This window comes from Sinohyriopsis cumingii, chromosome 17 (assembly GCF_028554795.1).
Source record: "Sinohyriopsis cumingii isolate HCF-2022 chromosome 17, ASM2855479v2, whole genome shotgun sequence".
Classification (NCBI taxonomy): Eukaryota; Metazoa; Mollusca; class Bivalvia; order Unionida; family Unionidae; genus Sinohyriopsis; species Sinohyriopsis cumingii.
In genome coordinates this window covers 11,913,935-11,937,818 of record NC_142977.1, presented here as the reverse complement: position 1 = coordinate 11,937,818, position 23,884 = coordinate 11,913,935, and the positions used below count along the sequence as shown (strand labels likewise).

At 33.9% G+C, this 23,884-nt stretch overlaps 1 protein-coding gene across 3 annotated transcripts in view; it reads left to right on the top strand.

The window, feature by feature from the left end:
- Positions 1-23,884, top strand: part of LOC149777750 (uncharacterized) — a 155,183-nt gene that overhangs the window by 108,678 nt on the left and 22,621 nt on the right. For all 3 annotated transcript variants that reach the window (XM_089938800.1, XM_089938799.1, XM_089938801.1), the window contains 9 exons: positions 10,088-10,315; positions 12,176-12,409; positions 14,819-14,924; positions 15,939-16,142; positions 16,835-16,980; positions 17,907-18,140; positions 19,083-19,467; positions 22,246-22,447; positions 23,129-23,282. In XM_089938800.1, coding sequence (XP_089794926.1) covers positions 10,088-10,315; positions 12,176-12,409; positions 14,819-14,924; positions 15,939-16,142; positions 16,835-16,980; positions 17,907-18,140; positions 19,083-19,467; positions 22,246-22,447; positions 23,129-23,282 — 1,893 coding nt within the window. The remainder of the gene's footprint in view (positions 1-10,087; positions 10,316-12,175; positions 12,410-14,818; positions 14,925-15,938; positions 16,143-16,834; positions 16,981-17,906; positions 18,141-19,082; positions 19,468-22,245; positions 22,448-23,128; positions 23,283-23,884) is intronic.

The following is a 23,884-nucleotide window of genomic DNA, read 5'->3' as shown; positions in this document are numbered from 1 at the left end:
TGCCAGCGACATATTTGTCCAGCTGTATGCACATACTTGAAGCTTTGATTCGCCTATGAACACATTTTTCTTATTCTTACCTGTTACATGCTTTAGAGAGTCTCATACTTCCATGAAATAAGCATCTGCATCCTTGGATACTTTACATTTTGTGCATTAAGCATCTGCCTCCTCGAGCTCTTTACAGCTGTCATGCGATAAGCATCTGCCTCCCGGAGCTCTTTACGGCTGTCATGCAATAAGCATCTGCCTCCCAGAGCTCTTTACAGCTGTCATGCGATAAGCATCTGCCTCCCGGAGCTCTTTACGGCTGTCATGCAATAAGCATCTGCCTCCTCGAGCTCTTTACGGCTGTCGTGAACATAGCATCTGCCTCATTGAATTCTTTACATCTGTCTCTATGGAATGACAAGCTTTTTCTACCACTGTACATCCTGTATAACTTTGCCTTGATACTTGACTAAATCTGATTTTGTGTGAAAAAATAATTCAGATCCTTTATTGGATAATTTTCCATTTACACTTCAGTGAATTATTTTGATTTAAATGTTTATTGGAAATGAAGTAGTCTTGCTTTGCCAACAAAAAGGGAAAGAGAAATGGCTTAGTGACTGAAACAACAGCACTAAATAACCAGTTTGTGTTGCTGTTTCAAAAAGCGCCAAAATTAAGCATTGCTAATGACAGAAACATGTAAGGTAAACAAATTGAAGAATTCATCAAAGAAAAAATAGGTGCTTTATAATGGGTTCTAGTTCACTTTATACAATCTTTTTATGCTGCAGTACAATTTGTGCTGTTTTGTAACAAAAAAAAAGGATATTTTTTGTGTACTGTGTACTTAAATTTATGCTTTTGGCTGTAATAGTTGGCATTTTACTTGATAATTAATTTTGTGGTTTAACCTACAAAAGCTCAAAATGAAGAATACAAAAGAATAAAACTGCTGACGTAAATGGCGGTCACTTGAATGTTTATGCAAATGGCAGTCACTTGAATGTTTACTCCCACATGTTTGAGCGCACATGAAAGATCTCACTGGCACCTTTTTTGTGTCGGAGTGCTCAACGTCAAAAGGAAGCCGTCATCGCCAAATTGCAAAGATACTAAGAAAATCGAAAGACAGTGGAATCCTTTTGTTTGTGCCCGTCTCATATACAGACCAACGTCAACCATTTGATTTGACAATTAAGAGTACAAAGAATTAAAATCACACTTCCACATCTGGTATGCAAAGTATTCCATGGAGGATGCAATAAAAATAGCTGACCAAGTCGATTTCCAGCTTGCAGAAACGGTTGAGGTTTTACAAAACAGAAGTCTCAAAAAATTTCTACTTTCTAATTTTACATTGGGTCTTTAAATGCATGGTTCAGGACAAAAACATAAACCATGAAAATTGGTCCCCCACATAAAATTTTGATACAACAGTAACTAATAATATAAATGAATTTCTTGTTTAGGAATTTAGGAGGGAAAAAAAATGATTTCATACCAGAATTTAAGATCAGGTTGACAGAACATGAGTACTTGAATTATAAATACCATTTTACAAAAAAGGAACTGTTTCTAACAAATAAATTCTTTACCAGTAACAAACTTATCTTTTAAGAGCACTTCTTTCAAGATTAAAAGATAATGTTTCCGATGAATTAAAAGATAATGTTTCAAATGAATGAAACTGGTTTGTTTTTGTGGCAGAATTTGCCATGGTCTATAATGATAACAGACTAACTGCAGAAAAATGTTGAATAAAAGATTATTTCTTGCCAAAAATGATTAAAGTTGATAAATGAATAAAGTTGATGATTTAATCTCTTAAAATTTCCTCCCTGTCATTGACCCTTGTTGAGCCTGGGTATTTAGTTGATCAAGTAGGACCATACTATCTGATGGGGAACATTCTGCTTTACATGCAGTTCCTGACTGCTACATTAGTATACACCTGACAGAAAATTACTCCCCCCCCCTTTTTTTTTCTTCTTCTTCTTTTCTTCAGGGCAAATGTTTTTAATAATGAAAAGGATTAAATATCAGAAATAACTTTTTTGAAATTTAAATGCATGTAATCCCCTGTTATAATGTGGCAGTTGAAGTCCTTAGATATCAAAAACAGTATATTGAAAATGAAGCAAAATTTAATGAATGCATATCTGTGTTTGGATGGGTAGGAGGGTATCAACAAAATGCCAGCTGGACACATTAATAATTTTTTTTATTTGTAAATATTGTTTTCACCTCATATTTGTGTATTTAATTTTGTTAAATAATGATTTAAAAGGAAATAAAGATGTGATGCCAAGCTTGTGTTGTTTTCTTTCAAATCTATGGTTTTTTTATAGTTTAGATAATCAATTTTAACCTCCGTTTAAAGGCTATATTTTGTTTAGGTCATTTGAGTGTATTTTATTAACCAGCCTTAATGTAAAGTAAAACTTCTTTTAAATGGATACTGTTGGAACGAATAATTTTATGTGTTTTACAGGGTGGCCTGTATCTGGAAGTTTAGTTACCAGTTGCACTTTATATAATCACATGCAAGTTCGATTCAGGAGAGTCTGTGCAGTTTTGTAAGACCTAATCAGTACAGCAAAACAACATAGACACTGATCTGCCACAACATAATTTGCTGGCCGATTTGGTTCTATGCAGTTTTGTAGGGCTTGATCATTAGAGCAGTGTCAGCACTGTCTTGTTTGCAGTTGGATGTTACTTAGATGTGAGTATATACGGTAATAGAATATCCTTTCTTGGACTAATATCCTTGACCAGTCTGGGAGGAAGCCAGAATACAGAGGGGCCAGTTTTGGAAAGTTTTGGTCTGTGTGTATTATAATTTATTTCACAGTTAATTGGCCAAAAAACAGTGCTGGACCTAATTGGATGTTTTATATCAGTAAAGACTGTGAACTGGAATAAGTATAATTTTTTTTTTAAATTGCTTAACTTTATGGACACATTAAATTTTGAATTTTTTTTTACTCTGTAGACTTGGGGGAGCAGTTATATTAGACCTCAAGAAAGGCACATTTCATTTTCGCGATTATCGTGAACATTATAAACACAATCCACGACAATATGCACACACTTTCGTAATCACCAGCACATACCCTTGGTAAAGTTATTATGTAATCAACCGATTTGAAACTGAAAGGAGAATATTTCTTATTAACATTAACTGGGTTTAATTTATGATGGACAGTATCCAACAGTGGTTCTGTTAATCACACAGTTATAATTGACTGTTACTTGAAATTTGACACCTGAAGTAGCATTTCCCACAGTAGAATGATTTTGGTGATCATTGACAGCCAGCTGTCTACAGTGTACAACTACTGCCTTGTTTTATATCTGCTAGCCCTTCCTAAAACACATGACTCTGACCCACTTAATTGGAAAATGCCTGGTTAAATTTCATTTGATTTTGTATCATAACATTGACAAATGACCTTGAATATGCTTGGTTTTGTTGGAGCCATCCATAAGGCCAGAGATCAGCGTAATAAAGGACAAGGTCACTTTTTATTGGTGTTCCCTTAACAGAGGCCTGCATCAAAAACCCCAGAATAATACATTTCAAAAAGACCAAATATGTTTTGGATATTTAACTCAAATCGTTATTTGAAAATCCTCAAAAAGTGAAATTGCGGATGCAATTTCAACTTTCAGATACAACTGAACAAAGACACTACGTGCACTTTTTGGATGGATTTTGGTTTCAGAGGAATACTTATGAAAGCACTAGTACTTCCATAAATTATGTTCCAATGAATTATCTTGCAAAACGATTGTTAAGAAAAATCACAGAGGTAGTCGACTGTAGCTTGCACAAAAAATGTCCAGTATATTTCAAATTTGAAATGTGTATGTGCTCAGTAAAATGCTTTGTTGAGGTTGTTTTCTCATCAAAGTGTGCTATATCCTTTTTGAAACAGTGTGAATGGAAAGATGTCTTTATTTTGGAACAGTATGAATGGAAAGATATCTTTATTTTAAAACAGTATGAATGGAAAGATATCTTTATTTTGAAACAGTATGAATGGAAAGATATCTTTATTTTGAAACAGTATGAATGGAAACATATCCTTAGTAAATACTTTATTTTCCATCATATTGAAAAAATGGGAAGGGGGTCATACAAAGAAAGCATGGTCTTGCCATCCAAGAAGTACAGTAATTGGGTAATAATAGTATTTGAATTAGAAGTCTGTCTGGCTTGTAGGTGTTCGGTACTATTTCAGTTAATGGTGTTATTGTAGAGAATTTTTTACACAAACCTTCAAATTGTGATCATTCAGTTTACTTAACTCCTCGTTGATCAATATTCCTTGAAGATCGTTATATAAATGACCCAAGAATATATAATAATTGAATCACAGTTTAAGTATGGCAGCATTTTCAGAGAACACCATCCAAGTGGTGTGATCGAATATCATGCTATCGTATCACAGTGAAAGTGATGTATACTTAAATAAAATGACTCTTCCTGCACTGAAAATGATTACCGGTACATGCAAAGACCCAATTTAGTGCCAGTCTGCCATTGTACAAGTCAATAGCACATGATAATTTTCATCTGTTTTATGTGATCATCAGGAATGAACAGTCTTTATTAACTACTTAGTATTATATTTTGGAAAAATGATATATTATTTAAATAAAGGTATCTTTATGACTATATATATATATTTAAATATAGGTACCTATATGACTATATATATATATATTTAAATATAGGTACCTATATGACTATATATATATATTTAAATATAGGTACCTATATGACTATATATATATATTTAAATATAGATATCTGTATGACTATATATATATATATTCTTTAAACTGGAGCATCAGGGTCTTGCTCTATTTAGGGTCTCTTTCGGTCATTTTTCTTTATTCTTATTGGTGGCAGTAGCAATGTTTCTGTCAAGACATTTTCCCCCCACATTTTATTCTAAAAAATCTTAGATTTTTGTGCAAGCATAAAAGTCTTGAAGAAAGTGGAGACGAGACATTCCAAGGAACCCATGTTGTCAGTATCATTAGTGTTGTCATCAGCATCTTTTCATAGCCATAGACAAAGAATTATTTTCGTATTTGAACACCTGTACCTAATCTGGCTTATTTCTGAAACAAATTTTTGCAAGTTCATAAAAATTTTTTAAAAAATACACAAAACGTGACCTTAATACAAACTTTTTATGAAAAGAATGACTGCACAAAATTTGTGACAATAAGACAACTCTATTGAAAGTAGAATTGTGCAGGTTTTGATAGTGGTCTTATACCAGGTTTTGATAGTGATCTTATACCAGGTTTTGATAGTGATCTTATACCAGGTTTTGATGCTGATCTTGTACCAGGTTTTGATAGTGATCTTGTACCAGGTTTTGATAGTGATCTTGTACCAGGTTTTGATAGTGATCTTATACCAGGTTTTGATGGTGATCTTGTACCAGGTTTTGATAGTGATCTTATACCAGGTTTTGATAGTGGTCTTATACCAGGTTTTGATGGTGATCTTATACCAGGTTTTGATGGTGATCTTGTACCAGGTTTTGATAGTGATCTTATACCAGGTTTTGATAGTGGTCTTATACCAGGTTTTGATAGTGATCTTATACCAGGTTTTGATAGTGATCTTATACCAGGTTTTGATAGTGGTCTTATACCAGGTTTTGAACGTGGTCTTATACCAGGTTTTGAACGTGATCTTGTACCAGGTTTTGATAGTGATCTTATACCAGGTTTTGATAGTGGTCTTATACCAGGTTTTGATAGTGATCTTATACCAGGTTTTGATAGTGATCTTATACCAGGTTTTGATAGTGGTCTTATACCAGGTTTTGAACGTGATCTTGTACCAGGTTTTGATAGTGATCTTATACCAGGTTTTGATAGTGGTCTTATACCAGGTTTTGATAGTGATCTTATACCAGGTTTTGAACGTGGTCTTATACCAGGTTTTGAACGTGGTCTTATACCAGGTTTTGAACGTGGTCTTATACCAGGTTTTGATAGTGGTCTTATACCAGGTTTTGATAGTGATCTTGGACCAGGTTTTGATAGTGATCTTATACCAGGTTTTGATAGTGATCTTGTACCAGGTTTTGATAGTGATCTTATACCAGGTTTTGATAGTGATCTTGTACCAGGTTTTGATAGTGGTCTTATACCAGGTTTTGATAGTGATCTTGTACCAGGTTTTGATAGTGATCTTATACCAGGTTTTGATAGTGATCTTATACCAGGTTTTGATAGTGATCTTGTACCAGGTTTTGAACGTGGTCTTATACCAGGTTTTGAACGTGGTCTTGTACCAGGTTTTGAACGTGGTCTTATACCAGGTTTTGAACGTGGTCTTATACCAGGTTTTGATAGTGATCTTATACCAGGTTTTGATAGTGATCTTGTACCAGGTTTTGATAGTGATCTTATACCAGGTTTTGATAGTGATCTTATACCAGGTTTTGATAGTGGGCTTATACCAGGTTTTGATAGTGGTCTTGTACCAGGTTTTGATAGTGATCTTATACCAGGTTTTGATAGTGATCTTATACCAGGTTTTGATAGTGATCTTACAACAGCAACATGCAACTCCTATTGTTCAACTGTTTGATTTGCATTTAAATATGATCGGTAAGTCATATATTGAATATGGTAGTGGTTGAGGCAAGTTGTATATTGTAATGAATACGGTAGTAGTTGAGGCAAGTTGTATATTGTAATGAATATGGTAGTAGTTGAGGCAAGTTGTATATTTTAATGAATACGGTAGTAGTTGAGGCAAGTTGTATATTGTAAAGAATATGGTAGTAGTTGAGGCAAGTTGTATATTGTAATGAATATGGTAGTAGTTGAGGCAAGTTGTATATTGTAATGAATACAGTAGTAGCTGAGGCAAGTTGTATATTTTAATGAATACGGTAGTAGTTGAGTCAAGTTGTATATTGTAATGAATACGGTAGTAGTTGAGGTAAATCAAGTATGGTGATAAACATGGTAGCATGTGAGGAAGCATAGAACCTTAAGCATGAATGATGGTGTGTTTCTTATCCCATTAATTTCTGCTTAATTGTGTATCATGTAGTACTTAAATTTCAAATATAGGTACCAATGGTATCCTGGAAACAGTTGACTGAGGGGAAAAATGCCGACAGAATGAATTGGAACCCAAAAAAAATATCAAGAAATGTTGTTGGTCTGGTTAGATAATTTAGCTGGAGTACTCATCTTCAACACACTTTCTCTGATTGCATCCCAGAGCTGCCACCAAGTGATGATTTTCCCACGCTCCACATGGATCTGATTAGTAGAGTGTCCTCCAGGTGTTGGTACAGTGGATTATTAAGCTGAAGAAGACAACTACCTGGTTCTAACATGAACACGTGTGGAGTGAACCAGAGACAAGCAACCTAGTGGAACTAAGAGGTTCCCATGATTTTCATGGTGGGTGATAAAAAACCAAGAAAAATTGTCACTGTTGATATAGAACAAATTATTTGGCTGATAAATTAACAACATAGCTGAGATTTGGAACCATATTTTACAACACAAAATAAGTTTAAAATCCTAATGACTTTGAAGATTAGAGCTTATATTTTAAAAGAGCAGTTTGCACGTGGACAATGTGAAGGTTACAGAGAGGGCTGGAATTGGAGACTGTGCCTCCTGTTGGATTAGGAGATAATTAGTTTGTTTAGATATTGGATGCTGTGGTTGAATGCCAGTCTGTTTAGGCATGGAGTTGTGTTGCCTGGTTTATTTTAGTCTGCCACATTCCAGTACATGTTCAGCATTGTAAAAACTGATTGAAATAGTCCACACAAAGGAAGCTGTAGCAGTCTATGAAATTTGTGTCAAGATTTTGGGGCAGAAATTCTTGAAGACCAGAAGTTGACCAACATTGTTTATACGATGAATGTCAAATAATTACAAAGAATTACATTGTAAATAGGGCAAATGTCAAATAATTATAAAGAACTACTTTGGAAATAGTGCAGATGTCAAATAATTACAAAGAATTAAAATACAGATTGGGTAAATTTAAGATATTTACAATGTGAATAGGACAAATGTCAAAGAATTACCAAGAATTAAATTAAAAACAGAATAAATTTCAAATAATCACACTGTGCTGATTGAAGAACAAATAGATTTTAAATGGACAAATCATGTTTAAAGTTTACAAGTAAAGCAAGAGTTACTAGGAGAGAGTGTTCATTTTAACCTGCAACTAAGTGAACTCTTCTTGTGAAGGAAATTCATTAGTTAGACTATATATAAAATTGGATCATTTTAAAATGCAAATAATTTTTATCCTTATGCATCCATTGTAATTTTAAGTCTTCAGTAGTCAATTAGTGATATATAAAAGGTTGTCATGTCAAGTCTTCAACCGTCAATTATTGATATGTAAAACATCATGTCAAGTCTTCTACAGTCAATTAGTAATATGTAAAAGGTTGTCAAGTCTTCAACAGTCAATTAGTGATATGTAAAAGGTTGTCATGTCAAGTCTTCAACAGTCAATTAGTGATATGTAAAAGATAGTCATGTAATAGTACTTAGCTGCAAAGGAAAATAGGTCATGCCACTTGACACAAGCTTTAAAAATATTTTTCTCAAAGGAGATGCATCTTGTGCAGATTAAATGGAAAGACAAGAATTGTTTAACAACTTTTATTAAAAAAATGTAACTTTTAACTCACAAGGATGTGTTTGAATTCAAAGACATTAAGTAGAAGCAAATTCTAAAATATTCCACGCAAAAAAAAAACCCACAAGTATCCAAACTTGGAACACATAACTGCCTTTTGATAAGCCCTAAAACTTATGGCAAACAGATGTGGAGGTCACAAATTTTCAATGTACAGAGACCTACTTGTTGGTTTTAGTTCTTAAGTTACAGGCATGCTCTAGCTTTGGTGCCAAGAGTCTTGAGTCTTGCAGCTTACAACATGAATCCCATATGTTGTCCCATAGCTGCAGCCTGTACAGACCACATCAAATCTTGGCACATATGATCCTTTCCATGACAAGTCTAAATACAGACTGCACAGACCCAGATCTGCTGGCACCTTGGTACAGTGGACTTTGTGCCAGCAGATCTGGGTCTGTGCTTTTTGTTAGGAGTAAGTAGCTTGTAAAATGGACACTGATCGGCAGGCTCATAATGCTATGCCAGATCAGGGTCTTTGTTTATTGCAGTTTGATTCAACTTATAAATGAGTATATATGGTAAGTATTAGTAAATTATTAGTGTAGGTTGTCACTAATTTTTCACTCACTTTCTTTGATGCATACATTATAGTAATATAAAGGACATTGATGTGGAGTAATATAAGGGACATAACTCTTGCACAACATTTCCTCACCACCACCCCAATCTGTAGTTGATGAGGTTGCTACTTGAGATATCTCAAGTAAAACATGGAAGTTTAATAATTGAATGAATAGTAATGCTGAGTAGAAAAGAGTATCCATGTATATATTGTACATTATATGTTGTCTGACCATATACATTTTTTCATTTTCAACTCGCTGGACCATTTTTTTTTACATTTTGTTATGTTGACATTCTGTCGGGTATGACTGACACTTTTAAATGAGTTAATGTAAACATTGTGAACTAATTTTGAAATTGTATGACACTCTCTTTCCTCCATTGTTTCAGGTTTTAATGGGATACATTGTGAACTAATTTTGAAATTGTATGACACGCTCATTCCTCCATTGTTTCAGGTTTTAATGGGATACATTGTGAACTAATTTTGAAATTGTATGACACTCTCTTTCCTCCATTGTTTCAGGTTTTAATGGGATACATTGTGAACTAATTTTGAAATTGTATGACACGCTCATTCCTCCATTGTTTCAGGTTTTAATGGGATACATTGTGAACTAATTTTGAAATTGTATGACACTCTCTTTCCTCCATTGTTTCAGGTTTTAATGGGATACATTGTGAACTAATTTTGAAATTGTATGACATGCTCATTCCTCCATTGTTTCAGGTTTTAATGGGATACATTGTGAACTATTTTTGAAATTGTATGACACTCTCATTCCTCCATTGTTTCAGGTTTTAATGGGATACATTGTGAAAAGGACATCGATGAATGTGCCAGCAACCCTTGTAGAAATGGAGGACTTTGTAAGGATCAACGAAACTCTTTCAGTTGTGAATGTTTGCCAGGATTTGATGGCCTGCATTGTGAGAGTAACATTGATGAATGCAGCAGCAATCCTTGCCAGAATGGAGGAACATGTGTCAATCGTATCAATAGTTACGAGTGTGTTTGTGAATTTGGTAAGTTACAGTGAATTATTTTGTCCGTTTCAAGATGTTTCCAATCAGTTAATTGGAACCTAAGCTGTCGTTACTTTAGGTCAACCACATTGGTGTCTCACACATTCTTGTTGCTTATGTTGAAGTAGCGAAGGAATTTTCCCGCTAGAAATGACTGATAATACATGACAACATTTACAATAACTGTATATCATTAAAAACATTGGTGGGGGCGGGGTGATTTTTTTCTTTGTGAATTGCATGGTTGATATGAAAGATGCAAAACTAGAACCTCATGGAATTTTAAATAGTCAAATAAATTTTGCCAACAAAATTGCAAAATTGGAAAAATTATATATTTGGCATTCTCCAAAATCATAATTTCTTTCAAATTTATCAGGACAGAAATTTTTCTTATGTAAATGGTACTTGTATATAAATGGAATTTATCACAAATATTATGTATTTTGGACCAAAGCTTGAAGGTAAAATAAGGTTTATAAGTTTGTAAATAAGTTTGTTAATTTAAAAAGTATGTTTGGACAAAGTCTCTCTATTTCAGTATTAAAGGGCAGATAGTGTGAAACTGCTCAGGAGCTAAGATTAATGTAGAAATTTTGTAACCTGTATTGATGTAGAAATATTGTAACATGTGTTGATGTAGAAATGTTGTAACATGTGTTGATGTAGAAATATTGTAACCTGTACTGATGTAGAAATATTGTAACCTGTACTGATGTAGAAATATTGTAACCTGTATTGGTGTAGAAATAATGTATAAAACAAACTGAATTTAGGAAAGTAAAGAATTGAAAGAAATAATGACATATATTATCTCTTAAACACTTATAGGTCTGTCATCAGTTTAAAAAAATTATATTTTCATTCAAAATTGCCACTGCTAATAGTCTGTTATTTACTGGTCAATTGATTGCATCTAATAACACCGCTAAGCCCAGCAAACACATAGGCGGCTTTCATTTTTTGATGTTAAATTGTGAGAATCTTTTATCAACCACCAGATTGTCTGCTGCTTGGTTGTTATGCAGTTAAAGAAGAAAAACATGTCGGCTATTGTTTGAGCAACGATTGTAAACAGATTTAATTGATGACCATCACACACACAAATTACTGGCTTTACTTATGGATCAGTAATAAGTAACATTTCCAATAATGTTTATTTTGGCAAAAGACTTAGAACCTGATGAAATTGTTAAAATTTTGAAACCACGCCACGATCATGTTATATTCAGATTCATACACGAACTCTTCCCCAAAATGACAATAAACGTTTTACACACTATTTCTCATTCTTTGAACAAAAAATATTTTTTCATACGTGAATGAATATATGAAATTTCAGGAGCCACGCCACAACCACATTATATCCAAATTCACGTTATCGCAAGGCATGTTATAGTGGGGTCGCACTGTAAATTTTTCCTGCTATGTATCTTTTTTTCCTTCAGATGAATGCATATAATATTTTTAGCAAGAACTATTAATAAAGAATATAATAAATGTACAGTGATTGTAGTTTTGTTTATCTAAATAGTGCTGAAATTTGACCTGCAAAACCTTTTGGGGGGTGGGTACAAACCTGTTATGATGAGAGACCATTTATTTTGCGGGACCATTTTTTTGTTGTCAGAAGAGGTGATCTCTCAAGGTAGGTTACTATGCTGATAAAAGTAATACTTCTAACCGACATCCATTTATCTGCTCAAAACAAATGGACTCTCATGTTGGAAAGGTATGTAGTTATTATTCCAACTCATTGTAGAATTATATCGAAAAATAGAGGAAGAATTTGCACATTTGCCTGTAACAAATTATGACGTATGACTGCATAATAATACAAATTTTAACCTTGGCCATCAGGTTATACAGGTGTGAATTGTCAGACCAATATCAATGAATGTGAACATCAGGACTGCCATAACGGTACATGTGAGGACCTCATTGGGGGATTCCGCTGCCGCTGCTACAGTGGATTCACAGGCCTCAACTGCAGCAAGGAAATCGATGAGTGCGCCAGTAATCCTTGTCTTTATGGAGGAATATGTACAGATCTTCTCAATGGCTATGAGTGCCGGTGTTTGCCTGGCACGACAGGTTAGAGAATAAGTGATAAAACTTGTTATGTATATCATAATTAAAAGGTGCGTTATGTACCACATCGTGGGTCCAGTCTTCAAAGTTTAGGTCAAATGTTAATCTTTCAAATTTTCCATCACACAATTCCTTTCTGCTGCATTACATTCAAACCCATTCTGTATTAGGGATGAAACATGTATATATTATCATTAGAACGCATCTTGTGTCCCACATTGGTGTCCTTTGTCCAAGATCAAGGTCATATGTCAAATTTTAAGTTTTCTATCACACTTTACATTCCTCGCTTAAATGTACGAGCCGTATGAGATTTAAAAGATGCAATTTGTATCCTTATATAGTGTCATTAAAAGTGGTGTTGCTTCTCACATTGGGAATCCAATTTTCATTGTCAAGGTTAATTTCCTCCGTGTCAAGATTATAGGCAGGGAATCCCATTTTCGTTGTCAAGGTTAATCTCTGCGTCAAGATTATAGGCAGGAAATCCCATTTTCATTGTCAAGGTTAATCTCATCTTTCATGTCAAGGTTACAGGCAGGTATTTTAGGTTTCAGTAGACATTTTCCTATTGTGCTACTTGTGATCTGTTTAAGAATTAAATGTGGTATACTTGTATATTTTCTGTAGAAATGCTGAATTTCAGTTTTGATCTTATTGTCAGGGCTACATATTTCAAGCTTGCTTTTGTTTCTGAGTTGTATCTTAAAAGGTGTTTGAAAATGGTACAGTATTGTTTTTCAGTTTCACATTTTGTGTATCACAGTCAAGGGTTTTATCTTCAAGGTCAAGGTCACGGATCAATTGCTTTAGCCCATTTCATCACCTGACATAACGACCTGAAACTGAGTTACTTTCTGTCTGCATTGTAACTCGACAGCTCTGTCACAATGGTCACATTCTGAGTTTTATCTTTTGTATAGATTTGCCAACCTTGCGACAGTTGGCAGGTGACAAAAATTGACCAAATTTGCTAGTTCTATTTAAGTTGAATTCATCATGAAGAATAAAATTACACTCATCTTTGTTTCATTGTTTATCAGTCTTTGTACAAGCTCTGTAATCAGTAATGTATTAAAATTGCTGCTGAAACTAACATGTTTCAGTTTTTAAAAATAAAATTGATGTGCCTTTTTGTTACACTATAATGTAACAACTTTAAGTCTTGAAATGTATGAAACAGCGATACTGCTTGATAGATCTAAAGCAGATAATAGTGACATTGTTCAATACAGTTTCGTCATTCATGCAGAGTTGCCTCATAGTGTAAGTATTTCCAGATGTGTATAATTAACAATGTAATCCACTAATGAATCATTGTTGTTAATTAAGTTTGTTAAATTATTGTCAGTATTTTGGCAGGGCTGAGAATATTCCACAGATCCATGGATATCCACAAATTTAATGTTTCTCCAAGATCATTTTTGAGACGAGCAAAAATTTGAGGAGAAATAACGGATAGAGATATACTGATCTGATTTGTTAACAAGGATAGAGTTTGTCATGGATTTGCTATGTTCTGTGAACTTTTCCCTGTGGGAAAAATCCTGTTTACATGATTTCAGTGTAAGGGAATGTGACGCTTGAACCATTGAAACAAAACTATTCGGACCCTTATTCTGTTTGGGGGCTGAAGGAATTGGAGCAAATCATTTGCCCCAAAAATGAGGAAATAAGAATGATGGATATCGACAGGGATGTGACGAATAAATTCTCGTTCAAGTAGCTATAGCATCGAGTTGAAGACACTGTGACACTTAAACTTTGATAATTTTGTTAAATGGGATTAAGCCGGATAACATTACATGACTGGTGCACAAAGCAAATTAATTAAGGTAGCTGTGGTTCATTAGCACTTGAAGATCATGTCTGTTTAACTCAAAATATGAAACGTTTCAAGCAGAAGTGCTCCAACTACAGCACTGACAAGGTATTGAAACAGTACAGTGATAAATGTGAAGCACTTAGGCAACTCTTAACCAGCATGTGTGCAACCCAATACCAGTGATTAGACATCGCAATACCAGCACTTAGGCATCCCAGTACCAGGACTTAGGCATCGCAGGACAATCGCTTAGGCATCCCCATACTAGCATGTAGGCAGCCCAGTATCAGCACTTAGGCATCGCATTACCAGCACCAAGGTAACCAATTACCAGCACTTAGCCAACTCAGTACTGGTGCCACAGCATAAACAAAATACAGCAGATTATTTTGTAATCGATGTCATAGCTAACATATATTTACTCTGACAGAGAAAGCAATTAAATGTATATATTGTATTACTATTTTCCTTTTTTCCTCTTGGTTTTTTTTTTTTTTATATCTTCTTTACAGCCCTGTAATGTTTAGTGATTTTTCAGTAAATCATCTTGATGTGTGTTATAAAGATTGTGTATTATTTACTTGCAGGAACAAACTGTGATGAGAACTACAATGATTGTGCTAGTAACCCTTGCCGAAACAATGCACGATGTGAGGACAGGATAAATGCATACAAGTGCAACTGTCAGCCAGGGTAACTGTAATCTATTTTTTATACACCTGCCATATTATCTTGTGATGTTATCCATCTGTCCATCTATAACCAATTTTGTTATCTAACTTGTATGGATGGCTTACATGCTCTCTGTGTGTGTGTGTGAGAGAGAGAGAGAGAGAGAGAGAGAATATTGTTAAGGTTACTGACTGAAAGATGAGGAATTATTATTTATGGATGCCTTGCATTTGTGGTAAGGAAGAACCCTATTAATTTTATGTGGTTTGAAGGCCAAAAGATCAAGGTCACTGAAAGAAGAGAAATGGTTGAAGCATAATAGCCTTTGTTCAGCATCACAGAACCAAACTTGCTGAATGGGTTGCACTTAAAAGAAGCCTGATAATCTGAGAATCAAGTGGTCAAATCTTGAGATTACTTAAAGATAAAAATGATTTCAGCATAAAAATCAAGTTGTCAACATGGAGGACTACTAAACAATAGGTGGGCATACATACATTGTTGTACATGATACTCCTTGCAAGAGTTGTTGCCCTTTGGTCCTGCAGCTCTTTTAATTCCATTGTTATTACCATTTTATGACTCATTCTTTTTTAGCAGTATGAATTTAATAATTATCATGCTTGATGAAAAATGTAACTTGCTTATCGGATTAATCAGCTGAATAAATGTATTTTTCTTACATTAGCTTTCACATAATATCAACTTTTTCTGTTTAAATTTGTGTTCAATTCTTCACATAAAATCAACATTTCCAGTGTACTTTTGTGTTCTTCACATAACATCAACATTTCTAGTGTATTCTTGTGTTCAATTCTTCATATAATATCATTTCCAGTGTACTTTTATGTTCAGTCCTTCACATAATATCAACATTTCCTGTGCACTTTTAAGTTCAGTCCTTCACATAATATCATTTCCAGTGTACTTTTGTGTTCAGTTCTTCACATGACATCATCATTTCCAGTGTACTTTTGTGTTCAGTCCTTCACATAAGTAACATTATTGTTGATTTTTTTCTCTTACTTTCTGCAGTTTTACTGGGGTGAATTGTGAAGTTAACATCAATGAATGTGCTTCAAACCCATGTGCTAATAGTGGTCGATGTATCGACATGGAGAATGCATTCCGATGTGAATGCCCACCTGGGTATTTTGATGCAAGATGTTTGTCCAACGTCAATGAGTGTGCAAGCAGCCCTTGTGTTAATGGTGGCAGTTGCATGGATGGTGTTGATAAGTAAGTTGCATTTTGGAAATACTTGTGATTGATAGGTAAGTTGCATTTTGGAAATACTTGTGACCGTGAAGTATTGAATAGCCACCCTTCATTGGTAGAAATCCGACTTTTTAACATTGAATTGCTGATTATAGGCAATTGTTATTGGTATCAATGTGACCTTTTAACATTGATGTGTTGAATATAGACACCCTTCATTGGTAGCATGTGAGGCTTAAGCATTTGTTAAAAATATTAATCTGAACTCGTGAAACTATCAACTTTCTTGGACAAACTTTTCCTTCTCTGATAAGGTCCATGTCAGACAAAAAATTTGTGCTTAGTTAATTGGAAACACTTGAATTTGAAGAAGTAAGTGCGGTACATGTTTTTTGCACGTTGTGTGAGAACATGAAAAGAAAATGCAATTATTATTGTTTTCCAGACAGATGGAGCAGTGTATACATTTTTAAAAATCTGTGCAGATTTTTTTCTAAATAATGTTTTTGCCAATTTTGATTTGCTCTGAGAAGGCAAGTAGTTTCTCCTGAAAAAGGTTTAATGTGAACAAACTTGTTTTCTGCAGTTAATAGAATATCAAAAGAGTTGCGAGACCAAACTTTGTGGTGGACTTTGTTAAGAGGTATACGGTTGGGGGTTGTTGATGGGAAATAACTGAATTAATTGTTGAACTTCTATACATTTTTATATAGGTATGACTGCAGGTGCCGGTCGGGATACACTGGATCACGATGTGAGAGCGAGATTAAGGAGTGTACATCCAATCCATGTCAACACAATGGGAAATGTCAGGATCACCTGGGATACTTCACCTGTGATTGTCTACCTGGTTACACAGGTAAGGGACAAAGGCCTTCTTTTATCATTGGTTGATTTAAATCATGTGACTCTGATATATACAGGATATCATAACAGTGACTTGATTTTGGTGCTTGTATTGTGTTAATTTTGATAGCAGAAGGCACCAGATCTTAAACTCCACAGAGTAGAGCGTGATCTGAAGCCTTCAATGAGCTCCAGAGGGTAGAGCATGATCCAACATCCTTAATGAGCTCCACAGAGTAGAGCATGATTTGACGTCCTTAATGACACCCTCAGCGAGCTCCAAAGAGTAAAGCGTGATCAGGTGTCATTTACAGGCTCCATCGGGTCAAGCATGATCTTGATGTCCTTCTGCTATGATAGGAGACGCGGTACAAGTATCCAGATGAAATTTCTGTCCAGATGATGTGCTTATTATATTTTCTACACAAAGTTTTTTAAGGAGGAGATTTTGTATTATTATTTTACTTTCAATCCAGCCATTAAACTGCATTTAGTCTCTTATGTGGCCATTGTTAGACACCTTTAATATATATATATATATATATATATATATATATATATATATATATATATATATATATATATATATATATAAAATCATGGAAGAAAGAAAATAACAAACTAACATGGAAATATTTTGCTTGATTGTGGGATATGTGTTAGTTGCTGAAAGATAATGCTGAAATTCCAACATCAAGTGTATAAATTAAAAATTAAATGTTTTTGGCATCCAGCTTTTATTTCTGAAATAAATCCCTCCTCTGTTAAAGATGCTGGTTTTATTCAAGGGGTGGGGGAGTGCCAAGTAAAATGTTCCATTTACTGGAAATTTACTGATATATAAGTGATATGGATATTTAAAAAATGTGAAATTGTATAGGAAATATGTATTGAATTAAAGACAGAAAACATAAAAATTGTAACACATTTCATTTCCAGGGAAAGTCTGTGAGACTAATATCAATGAATGTGCCAGCAATCCATGTGTACATGGGAGCTGTGGTGATGTTGTCAATGGTTATATCTGTTACTGTGATCCACGCTTCACTGGAGTGAACTGTAACGTGGAGTTAAATCCATGTTTGCCATTAAACTGCAAGAATGGAGCAGTGTGTGTTCCATCGGCAGACTACTCGGATTTCTCCTGTAATTGTACAGGAAAGGGATTTCACGGTATTGTATCTAAACATCAATCCATGCATGTGTGTAGGTAGTAGACCATGCTGATTTCACATGAAATTACATCTTAGCTTTGTACGGCATGTATTCTTGAATTATGTATTACAAAAAAGAGGTTAAGCTAGACAGTTCTGCAAACAAACCATAAAACAACACACAGCATCAGTCATTCTAATGTAATTAAAATCAGACTGTCAAGGTACCACCACTCACACTGACACAAAAAAACAGAATGTCAAGGTACTACCACTCACACTGATATGAAAATCAGACTGTCAGTGTACCAACACACAAACATACAGGAAAAATCAAACTATTGGGGTAGCATTACTCACACTAACATGAAAATCAGATTATCAGTGTACCAACACTCATACTGATTTAATAACTCAGACTGTCAGGGTACCACCACTCACACTAACATGAAAATCAAACCGTCAGGGTACCACCACTCACACTAACATAAAAATCAGACTGTCAGGGTACACCCACTCACACTAACAGAGAGGGCCAGTAAACACAAAACACTTGACAAACAAGAACAAATATTTGTCTTCTTGAGAAATTACTGGCTGACTCTCTGTCTTGTAAAGGAGTAACCTGTACCTGACACATTAATGTACACTTATAAAAACTATAAAAAGTTTCTGACATGTTATCAATCAGAATTTGTTTTTCAAAGTTGGATTTGACCAGAATATCTTTGACTGTATCCTGTATTGGCAATTAGAAGCAGCCTTCTCTTTCCCCATACTTTTATACCTAGTGGCTATATAATGTTGATTAGTCTTGCAGATATTGGTTTGTATCAGGATCAGGTTTCATCATTATTTTTGTGGGAGTTTGTTTACATGATACACTTGTTAGATGATATATATTTTAAAAGTAGACTTACCAGTCAGTTATTAATTGATGACATCCCTGTTTATATTTTAGGACGATACTGTGAACTGGATGTAGATGAATGCTTCCAGGGAAATCCCTGCTTGAACAATGGTGTGTGTATCAACCTGTATGGCTCTTACAATTGCTCCTGTGCACCTGGTTTTGAGGGTAAGCGCTGTGAAATTAACCATGATGACTGTCTCCCAGAGCCATGCCAGAATGGTGGAACATGCCTTGATGAAATTGGCACATTTTCTTGCCGCTGTGTGGAAGGATTTGGTGGACATCTTTGTCAAGAAGACATCGATGAGTGCGCATCAAACCCATGTCAGCATGATTCCAACTGCAGGGACTATGTCAACTCGTACACCTGTCAGTGCCAACCAGGCTTTAGCGGTGTTAACTGTCAATTCAATGATGATGACTGCACCCCAAGGTATATGTGTTTCTTTGATTTCTTATCGGAAGATTATTGTTGCCATATTATATTTGGTATTTCAGCTATTAAAATGGAATAACCTTGACACATTTGATATACTACTATAACCTAAGTCTGTTTCATAGAAATGCAAGGTCATTAGCAGGTAAAGGTCATGAAACATGCACATGATGTGCCGTTTATTGTACTCTTTTACTTCATTGAATTTAAAAACACTGGGACATGTACCGATGAATTTTGAATAGACTTTGTAATTGAGTACACAGATTAATTTTTTCTAGTCTTTCTAATTGAGTTCAAGTACATTGGTGTATATACAGATGAATTTCGTCTGGACTTTGTAGTTTTATTTTTTCACTATGCATGTTCTTTGTCACTACTGAAATTGATCACATGTTTAAGTCTTAATTTTTTAAAATATTTTTAAATGTAACCTTTTGCAAGTGAACACTAGAAAATATGAATCAATATTTGTTATTTAAGTAAAAACATTTCTGTGGGTATATTCTGGAAAATGTCTTGAATAAGGTCAGTTTAATGTGTACATCTTGACAGTATCTGATGTTATTTTAATATATACATTTTGACAGTATCTGATGTTAATTTTTAATGTGACATCAGTTTAATGTATACATCTTGACTCTATCTTGTGTAAATTTTATACATACATACATCTTGACAGTATATAATGTTTAATGTATTAATCTTGACAGTATCTGATGTCAATTTAATGTGACAACAGTTTAATGTAGACATCTGGACTGTTTTGTCAGTTTAATGTATACATCTTGACAGTATCTAATGTCAAGTTCATGTATTAATCTTGACAGTATCTGATGTCAATTCAGTGTGACATCAATTTAATGTAGGCATCTTGACTGTTTTATATCAGTTTAAAGTATCCATTTTGACAGTATCTGATGTCAGTTAAATCTATCTTGACAGTATCTAATGTCAATACAGTCTATAGATTTTTACAGTATATAATGTCGGTTTAATGTATAGATCTTGACAGCATATAATGTCAATTTAATGTATACATCTTGACTGTATTGAATGTCAGTTTAATGTATACATCTTGACAGTATCTAATTTCAATTTAATGTATAGATCTTGACAGCATATAATGTCAATTTAATGTATACATCTTGACTGTATCTAATTTCAATTTAATGTATACATCTTGACAGTATCTAATGTCAATTTAATGTATACATCTTGACAGCATATAATGTCAGTTTGATGTATACATCTTGACAGTATCTAATCTCAATTTAATGTATACATCTTGCAGTTTCTGATGTTAGTTTGATGTATACATCTTGACAGTATCTAATCTCAATTTAATGTATACATCTTGACAGTATCTGATGTCAATTTAATGTATACATCTTGACAGTATCTAATGTCAATTTAACGTATACATCTTGACAGTATCTAATGTCAATTTGATGTATACATCTTGACAGTATCTAATGTCAGTTTAACGTATACATCTTGACAGTATCTAATGTCAATTTGATGTATACATCTTGACAGTATCTAATCTCAATTTAATGTATACATCTTGACAGTATCTAATGTCAATTTAACGTATACATCTTGACAGTATCTAATGTCAGTTTAACGTATACATCTTGACAGTATCTAATGTTTGATGTATACATCTTGACAGTATCTAATCTCAATTTAATGTATACATCTTGACAGTATCTGATGTCAATTTAATGTATACATCTTGACAGTATCTAATGTCAATTTAATGTATGCATCTTGACAGTATCTGATGTCAATTTAATGTATACATCTTGACAGTATCTAATGTCAATTTAATGTATGCATCTTGACAGTATCTAATGTCAATTTGATGTATGCATCTTGACAGTATCTAATATCAATTTAACGTATACATCTTGACAGTATCTAATGTCAATTTGATGTATACATCTTGACAGTATCTGATGTCAATTTAATGTATACATCTTGACAGTATCTAATGTCAATTTAATGTATGCATCTTGACAGTATCAGTGTCAATTTGATGTATACATCTTGACAGTATCTAATGTCAATTTGATGTATACATCTTGACAGTATCTAATGTCAATTTGATGTATACATCTTGACAGTATCTAATATCAATTTAACGTATACATCTTGACAGTATCTAATGTCAGTTTAACGTATACATCTTGACAGTATCTAATGTCAATTTGATGTATACATCTTGACAGTATCTAATGTTAGTTTGATGTAAACATCTTGACAGTATCTAATGTCAATTTGATGTATACATCTTGACAGTATCTAATGTCAGTTTAACGTATACATCTTAACAGTATCTGATGTCAATTTGATGTATACATCTTGACATTATCTGCAACAGTTGTATATTGTCTATTCATGGTATTGTGTTCATGGTCCAATGCTGCAAGAACGATTTTGTGTACTTTACTTTAGAACAAGATGATGCCAAGAAATTATTTTTGTTACTAAATTTGCTATGTTGCTCATGAATATCTAGGATGGTTTCAGTTTTCAGCAGATTCAAAGAATATAAAGGGAGGAAAACTGTCTTTCCTACAAGTAAATTTTTGTCAGTATAGCTTTTGTCTCTTATAGGGACTCTTGGTGTAGCATGATACAGTCATAATTGTGTAAGATTCCTATGTAGTTTTTAAATTAAAAACAATCACATGATTACCTTCAATGCATCGCATGATTACCTTCAATACATCACATGATTACCCTTAATGCTGGTTGTAATTTTTGTAGCTCTTGTCTAAATGCTGGCACTTGCATTGATGGTATCAACACATACACCTGCAAATGTGCATATGGCTTCACTGGCAAAAATTGTGAATATCGTATCAATCCATGTGACTCGTTCCCCTGCATGAATGGAGCAGCCTGTGTGAATTCTGGATCCATTGCAGTGTGTAAATGTCCCTATGGGTTCACAGGAACTAGATGTGAGGTAACACCAGTTTGTCAGTTTCTGATACATAGTTTTTATTTATATTCAATTTTATTCATGAAGTAGAAAATGGCAATTCAATTGATTGGGTTGGTAATCGTGATTATTTTGCACTGTTTTATCCTTTTAGATTTCTTTTACTGTTTTACTGTCCTTACAGAGCATTTGTGTCATAAGCCCAAAAATATATTTCCAATTGTATGTTAACATATATTACCTATTCTAAGATTAATTGTTACAAAGTTTGTGATCATTGAAACGGGAAGTTTAACTTGTGGATTTGTAGGGAAGATAAATAATAAAGCCTGATTAAACCAATATTTTAACAAACTGGAAACTTAGCACCAGTATTGATCTGTACTAATGGTAACTAACAATTGCATCCAAAGTGATAGGATTGGAAAATTCTGAAATAGCCTACTGGCCCAGAAAATAAAATTTAATATAAAAAATAAAAAATAACAACAATAAGTTTATTACATTCTATATATTCTGCATAAAATTGTGGACAGGTGACAGAAAAGTTTACTTTCCTAACAGAATGTGGACAGGTGACATAACATAGCACCACAAAACTGTTATATATTTATATGAACCAGTGTTTTGGGAAATGCTTTTTTAAAATATATTTGGAAAACCTTGATGTTTCATTCATCATTTTACATTTCTTTCCTCCAACAGAATTTCACAGATTGGTGTAGCCAGATGCCATGTAAAAATGGTGGGAACTGTACACAACGTGCCAACAACTTCATCTGTGATTGTGCTACTGGGTACACTGGCATGATCTGTGATGTTCGCATGGTCTCTTGTGCAGCTGCAGCCATCTTGAAAGGTTAGAATAAAAAATTTTGAGTGATGAAATTCATACTTATAACAGCTACATCTTCCCAGTATGACAACAGCTACATCTTCCCAGTATGACAACAGCTACATCTTCCCAGTATGACAACAGCTGACAACAGAATATAATCTATATATCTACTATCAGTTGTTGCACACGAAGAGCATGTTATTTTCTTAAAGTTGTAAATAGAATGAACAGACATACCTGACCAACATTCCTAGCAAACAGATCTCTGCATATTAGCTGTAAATATTAATTTGAGGAGGCCCAATAAACGTGTCTTAGCTTCCTTGTAGTTTTTTGAATCAGTCATTTCTATATTTTTTAAACCTTGGTTTGCTGGCGATTTAAATAATGCAAGTATAACATATTTTTCATGAAATTGGTGCAAAATATTAAGATTCAATCATATAAAGCATTTTTTATGGTAAGAAATTAATTTAGAGTCATAAAATTAATGTGAAGTGCATTTTGATGCGTAATGCCTTTGTCTAGTACAAGATTGAGACCTTATCAGTAACTGACCTATATTTCATGTTTCTGAGTGAGAGCTTCTAAATCAGTTTTAGAGTATCATAGAAAAGGCATTA